We start from the raw sequence: 7761 nt of genomic DNA, 5'->3' as shown, positions 1-7761 counted from the left end.
TTGTACTTTGAAACTTCTTTTGTATACTTGAAACATGTTTTGTATATTATTTGTATTGTAGTTTCTGGAAATTATTTGGTTCTATAACACTGGAATATTGGTTCTTGGAAAAAATTGTTTAGTTAAATTTCTGTTTATTTTAGAAGTTTGCAGACGTTAAAAAACAAACAGTCTTTTTCTTGCAGACTGCAGAGGTTTGGTCCACCTCTTCTGCTACAGATGTCTGCAGATGTGGTCCGCAGACTGCAGACATTTTACCTCTTAAAAAACAAACAGCACCTAAGATGATACAGTAAAGTTTCATGGGTCTGAATCCAGTTAATTAATTGTATGTTAAAAGAGTTTGTATGGCATGTGGGGGGTTGAAGAAATAAATGTAGTGCAATTTCTATGTTGACTATATTATTCTTATTAATATTTTTTTATGAAGAAAACGTTTTTGCATACCCAACATCCAACCTACTCTTTATTTGGATCTTTCTTTCGTGTGAAAATGTAATAGTATTTGACTATTTTATGTTCTGTGTTTTTAATGACATAATATAATGGTAAATTGGTAAGTTTTTAAATTTTGTAAAAGAAAAAAACTACAAAAGTAGAATATATTTACAACTAGATGATGAGTGTATACACACACACACACGTGTGTGAATGTTATTACTCTATAGAGAAGTCTCATGTCGTAACGTTGTTCTAACTTGGCTAGGGCTAACGTGTTATATATACAAATATCATAAATCAAAATTCATTCCACTAATAACTAAAAACATTACAAAATTTGAATTTAATATATAATCTTAACTTCTTGCTACTAAGTTAGAAGTCTTGTCAAATTTCTCTAATGTTATCCGTAATCCTCTCGCATGGCTTCAGTAACTTAACGTGCATGAAAACTATAAAAAAAAAAAAGCATGTCTGAGCATAATGCTTAGTGGTGGATACTGAAATCATAAAACTTGTAATTTATAAACGTATAAATTTGTATCTTGTATTCTTGTAACATGTTAACTTGTAACTTATGTCTTTCGTGTAAGCTTGAATAACTTGTTAATTACTCTATAGTGACGTCTCACGTTGTAACGCCGTTCCAACTTGGCTAGGGCTAACGTGCTATATATACAAATATCATAAATCAAAACCCATTCCATTAATAGTTAAAAGCATTACATAAATTGAATTTAACACATAATCCTAACCTTCTTGCTACTATATTTGAAATCTTGTCAAATTTCTCTAATGTTAACCATAGTCCTCCCGCATAGCTTCATTTACTAACGTGTGGGGAAAAAATAAAAAAATAAAAAAACACAAGGTGTGAGCATAATGCTTAGTGATGGATAATGAAATCATAAAACTTGTAATTTATAAAAGTATAAACTTGTATCTTGTAATATATCAACTTGTAACTTATGCCCTTCGTATAAGCTTGAATAACTTTATAACCAGAAGTATCATTATAGCATAACATCAAAAGGTAAAAGTAAAAAAAAATCATCAAAGATCGGCGATCATATAAAAACGGTTTCATAAGGACACCTAAGAATGTGGTCTAGATACGCATACGATTTCAGAGACTGATAAGATTATCATTTACTTATGAACGATCTCCGAACATACTGACAGATTGAGACGATGCATCATTTTCTACTATCATAACATTCACCTCAAAATACATAACTAGTTCCTCTAAAGTAAACACGTAAAACAGACAAAACAATCTACACGTCTTAAAACATATATCGTAACGCCAAATCAAAGCTATTTGTCGCCTTCGGGTCCAAAAACGTATCGAGCCATAATTAAAAAAAAAACAGTTGGTTGATTCAAAAATCTATAACTATCACAAATAAAGTTGTAAATATAAATTTTTGCTAACAAAGTCAAACTTTAAATCTCAATCCACAGAAAAAAAAGAAAAAAAAAATTCTTTCAAAATATTTAAAAAAAAAAAGGTTTTCTTATCAATTATCACCATCTCCTTCTTTCACATACATTATACTAACTTCATTTCACTGCCCACTTGATGGTCTGTATAATGTATAACTACCACCATTGATACCTGGCGGCATGGGATACGCATACCCGTCACCATCCATACTTATCAACTGATCATAAGAAAGATCCGACCCTCCAATCTGCCATCCGTTCTGGCCCAACCCATCAATCTGCCCGTTCGCGTATTGCAAGTTCGGTTGTACCGGAGCCATCTCCCTTGAGAAGTCAAAACCGCCACCGTAACTGTGCTGCAACTCTTCATGAAAGCTTTGAGTTCGGTCAAACCTGCAAGAACTTGTTGACGGAACCTGGTCAAGTGACCCACCTGGGAAAGTGAACTGGTGACTAAGATGTCGAGGCCCGTTATGAAATGGCAGGCCCAGACCCAGGCCCAGAGTTGACGGATCCGGCATCGCGTACTCGTCGTTGAGTAGATCGTTGATGATATCTAAGTGTGGGAACTCGTCCACTAACATGCCTTGAGGTTGTGAACGGGTAATGTTATCAGTCCACTGGGGGCCGTTTTGAAGTACGATATTATCATGAGACATCATGCCGAATGAGAAAGTTGGTCCGGTTTGACTAAACATGGGCTGAGAATACGAGTGCGAATGGGTCTGACTGAAAGAAGATGAAGTTGCTGAAACCGGACTCCCCATCATAGCGTTACGGTATGACGGTTGACCGTAGGTTTGACCGATGGGTGACGGGTCCCGGCCGAGATACCCGGCTGCACTCACGGAGCGAGACAGAAACGGTTCGGATTGAACCATTGAGATGACTGGGGTGGTAGTTGTTGTACTGGGTCTGGACCCGTCAACCAACGGTGCACTCAAAGGCCGAGACATCGGTGGCACAGTCTTAGTCAGCGAACTGGAACTGGTCAATGGCTTAGTCAACACTTGTTGAACCACGGGCTTCTGAGCCGGGTTAGTCGTAAGCGGTCCGGTTTGAACCATTGAAGACTTTTCAGGTGATTTTTGGGTCACAGTAATCTGAGGGTGGGGTTTCGACACGACTAACCCATCGGTTGGGCTTGGTGGGCCCACTGGGCTCACTGGTTTATCGGGTTTTTTTAGGTCAGGTGTTTTAAGGGCACGCAGGGAAGCTTTTGAAGGACTTTTGGGTGAAGATGGTGTAACCGGAACAGTTATCTCATCCTTAATGCTTAGTTTTTTTTGCATATCATCTTGCAACGAGATTGCAACTACATCACACTCTGCTTGCTGCTGACCAATATCCTTCCCGCGGTTGGCTTTCCCTCTACATAATAAGAAAAACAAATGTTACACAGATCGAAAACAACTCCCACTAGGCCTACACAGATCAAAAACAACATCACTCGGTGAAGCGTTCGTGAACTGTATGGTGGAAAGTTTGTTTATGTTTGTTCATTTACTAAACAAAGGAATATGAACACATTTTCTTTTGTTCATTTATTTAAACAAACAAGCATGAACACATGTCTTGTTCGTTCATCTGCGTTCACGAACGTTCGTTCCATTAATGTTTTCTTTTAAATATCCATTCGAATTAAACTATTACTAATATTAATTTTAAAATCCATTAAACTTTCATAACTTAAAACCTATTGTTTGGATATCTTTGTTTTCTTTTGAAATATTGGATGTAATGATGATAGCATTTAGACTTAATTTGGATTACTGCATTTACTTTTGATACTTAGAATTGGTGTTTTTTATGTTGTTTGTGTTCATTTATGTTTGTGAAGCGTTAGTTTAGAAAATGAAAAAAATACACAAACACGAACACGTTCATTTTCTTAATGAACGAATGCAAACAAAAAAATCTGCTAGTTTAATTGTTCATGTTCGTTTCTTTGTTCAGCTAAAGTTAAAACACTTAAACATACGAACAAGAACAAGCCCCATTCGAGTTCGTTCGATTCGTTTACAATACTAAATCCCACCAACAACAAAATAACGAAAACCGACCTGCTAGGTGAATTTTGAGTTTTCTGAATATGTGAATTCGCTCGTGGCCCATTGGTCACAACTGATGGGAGTGAATCGGTTGAACATGTTGATGAGCTGTCATCCATAACTGACAAACACTTTCTCCCGCCATTTTGTTCAATAACAACGCCGCTGCTACACGTTTCTGTTAACGGATGATGAGGTTCAGAGGTGTCGGTATCCCAGTTGACCGGGCTTGAATCTCTATCATCTGAATCGGGTCGATGACGTGACTCAGTTACACAATCTACCGAGTCAGAAACATCGGAAATGTCTTCAACCGGGTCGGGCCTCTTTAACAAATCTGCATCATCGTCAATCTCAATCACAATCGGGCTTTGTTTTTTAGGATTTTCCAGTATTACCACGCCCGGTTTTTCATCGTGTCCTTTATCCTTCGATTTCTTGTTCTTTTTCTGTTTTGCCTACATAATATAAGATTCATTAGCAATATTATTATTAGAATATTATAATAAATAACATTAGAATAAAATGACCCGAGATTTAAATCATCATAATTTAGCGAGATAGGGGCTCGACTCAGCCAGTTTATACCCCTGAAGTTAGTATTTAAAAGTGCTGAAAAGAATAAAAGAAAAGAAAGCAAAGATAAAAAAATCAAAAAGAAGACAAAAGCAATTATGAAAATTACAGATTTGGTCCTATAGTGATAAGGGTAGAATTACCATTTTCAAAAAAGTAAATATAGTTTATAACAGCAGTTAGTGTAAAATATGTAACCTGTTACAATAAAGTTAACATAAAAGGACAATCGGTGTGATATTTTAAGATAAAGGACGTATTTCGTAATTTTGTCTTGTTATTACTATAATTATTATTATTGTTATTATTATTGTTGTTGTTGTTGTTGTTATTATTATTATTATAATAACCAGAAACCTGTTTTTTCTTCGATTTCTTTTCTTTATCAGCTGCGCGTTTTGCTTTCTGTTCACTTTCGGCCATCCACGCTTCCTCTTCTTCACGAATGAGTTCTTCTTGCCTCTTTAAAGAAACCGCTTCTTGGTATGCGACTTCTATTTTACTGCTGTATTAAATCAGTAGTAAGAATACTAATAGTAACACGTAAATTCACCAATTATACCAATTAAGATAATTATTACCCGAAGATATGGAGTAGAACAAAGATTTCAATGGTCCTACGCCCCAAGCTAGTTAAACGCCTTTCGTCTCTTTCAATAGAATCCTTACAAGATTCCTCACCCGATCCGCCATCCTAAATGATTAACATGTTTAGACAAGAATAATAATAATAATAATAATAATAATAATAAAATAAACCATCAACCATAATAAATGCTAACCTTAGTACGGTTTTGAGGAGCTTTATCTTCTTTTGGGGGCAAAGTTTCAATAGCAACCCTTTCAAGTAATAGCAATACGTCATCAACTAGAATAAACATGTCGTTTTCCATATTGACAATGGGTATTGCTGGTATTTCTTCGGTGTCACATTTTCCATTTATTTTATTATTGTTGTTCCGGTCTTCAAGAGATTTTAATCCACTGTATAACGAGTCCATTACCAAAGTTGATGTGACTTCCTTTTCTATAAAGAACTGCTTCACGACGAATTTCAAAATTGAATCTGATTTCTCGCGTGACATTCGACGCCTTGAATTTTGATCGATTCCCGACCAGAAATGGCAGAAGCTGAAACATGTGAATAAAATAATATTACAACCCGACCTGTATAGAAAGTACTGCTTTGCAGCTACAACGACTAATGATTACATACCTTGACCATCTGACTTTATCTTCTATCAACTTCCCAAGCCTTCCTCGTTTTTCTTCCACATAGCGGCGACATATTTGTTCCACATTTGACAAATATACCCTTACGAGTTCTCTCCTATAAAGACGGTCAAGACATCGAAAAGGACGATCCGCTCTTTCCCTAATAAATCGTTTAGTACATGTCATCATTTTCCATCATAAATGTTTCTAAGCCGAAAGATAATCCAGATACGATCATTAAATAAAAAAAAGTAAAAAGAGAAGAGGAAATGGTTCATCATGGTGATTTTGAGATATTCGCCAATTGCACTGTTAGGGTAATAGGGTAAGTACTAAGTAGTTTTAATTGCACGTGTGCAGTAACTCTATATTATTATGGTATATTTTCCAGATATTATTATATTTCCGAAAAGAATGAAACATTAACTGCATGTCTGCACAAACACTTACAAATCAAAATAGATACTAAAAATCGTACATTTTTAAAATTTTAAATAATAAGATAACTAAAGTACGTGCCACATAAGATTAGAATTTTTTTTAAAGGCGTTACAGAATTAACAATAAAGATTGAGAATGAGGAAGCTAGAAACCTGATAACCTGGACTTGAGCTTTTATTATGAGTGTGTCGGCATCAATAAATCCATCTAAAACTTTGGATAATTCCATGAACTTTTTCCATCCCCAATCATGCTCTTTCTTCCAGAAGCGATGTAACGTATCTGCAAACATGCGTTTTATCAAAATTCAAACAGAACAATAATGGTAACAAACTAACAAGAAAAATCACAAGAATAAAAGCCAACCAGAATACTTCGATTTCTTGGGGTCCTTATTCACCACAGCTATTGTAAATTGTGCAAAATGACTCCATCCTGCATCAGTATAAGAACATCATACAAACTGTAATAATGAAAACAAATTAAAACCCTAAAAAACTTTATCAATCCTACCTGGTAGAAGTTTGTCATGATTAGCAACGCAAAGAAATAATGACAGATGATTGCAGACATCACACCCCTGAGGGTAGATCAGGATATACCTACAAAAAATATAAGAAAGCTTAAATAAGAATGGAAAATATATGCACATATAATAAAATATTCGGAACAAAAGATAACATACCATTTGTAACCGCCAACCTCAAACGCATTGCTACGAAGCTCTCTTTTATTAATCTGTGAGAATTTGTCTATTTTCCATGTATACTTTCCATATAAATCAGAAGGTTTTTGCTCTGCATGTTTAATAATTCATAATAAGAGTTACTTCTTCAACACACATGAAATATATTCCTTTCAAAGATTCTAACTTTTTACACATATGAATAATAAACTCTGCCTTTAACCTTGTATTAAGAGTAATAAAAAAAGGCATACATACATACCACAATCATCACTGTCATCAATATCCCAATACGGCGGTGACGTTGAGGTAATACCATTCTCCACCTGCTCAGACGATCGCCACTCCGCCAACGCCTCCCCAGAACGTTGCTGCCCGTTCGATACTCCCTCTAATGATCTGCCAACTCCAGATTCCTCACTCGAACTCCCCGCCATTCTCACACTTCACGCCTCCCAATTTCCCCTAAAAATTCACAAAATTCAACCATCAAAATACATCAGATTACAAAACAACCACGTGCAATTCAACCAAAAGTTACAAACAATCTAAATTAAGCTCCTGAAGTACATCCATTTAAACTCAATTCGACAACAAAAACTGAATTGATTGCATATAATTCAACCAAAAAGTTAAAAAAAATCAAAATTAAGCTCCTAAAGTACATCAATTCAACAAAATCAATAAAACAATTGCATACAGTAACGCAATTAAACCTAAAACATGTAACTAAGTTCTGAAGTACATAAATTTGAACCCAATTCGACAACATCGGTGAATTGATTGCGTACAATTCAACCGAAAAGTTTAAAACAATCCAAATTAAGCTCCTGAAGTACATCAATTCAAATTCAATTCAACAACATCGATAAAACAATTGCATACAGTAACACAATTAAGCTCAAA

At 35.2% G+C, this 7761-nt stretch overlaps 1 protein-coding gene across 2 annotated transcripts; it reads right to left on the bottom strand.

Annotated features, from left to right (window-relative positions):
• Positions 1-1818: 1818 nt before the first annotated feature.
• Positions 1819-7428, bottom strand: LOC143541930 (TNF receptor-associated factor homolog 1a-like). 2 transcript variants are annotated; one of them, XM_077034614.1, is made up of 11 exons: positions 7118-7428; positions 6856-6967; positions 6684-6772; positions 6537-6605; positions 6323-6452; positions 5731-5889; positions 5297-5645; positions 5096-5208; positions 4872-5019; positions 3951-4396; positions 1819-3258 (listed from the first exon to the last, which is right to left on the bottom strand). In XM_077034614.1, the coding sequence occupies exons 1-11, from the start codon at positions 7290-7292 to the stop codon at positions 2010-2012; spliced, it is 3039 nt and encodes a 1012-aa protein (XP_076890729.1). In that variant the 5' UTR covers positions 7293-7428; the 3' UTR covers positions 1819-2009. The 2 variants fall into 2 exon arrangements, with proteins under 2 accessions (XP_076890729.1, XP_076890730.1); XM_077034615.1 differs by having other exon boundaries at positions 4872-5016.
• Positions 7429-7761: the final 333 nt, after the last annotated feature.

This window comes from Bidens hawaiensis, unplaced genomic scaffold, assembly GCF_021521415.1.
Source record: "Bidens hawaiensis isolate Kalapana, Puna unplaced genomic scaffold, B.hawaiensis_p1.1 tig00012724_1, whole genome shotgun sequence".
In the NCBI taxonomy this organism is placed as follows: domain Eukaryota; kingdom Viridiplantae; phylum Streptophyta; class Magnoliopsida; order Asterales; family Asteraceae; genus Bidens; species Bidens hawaiensis.
Note: the sequence above shows the minus strand (reverse complement) of the source record. Positions and strands in the feature narration are given on the sequence as shown.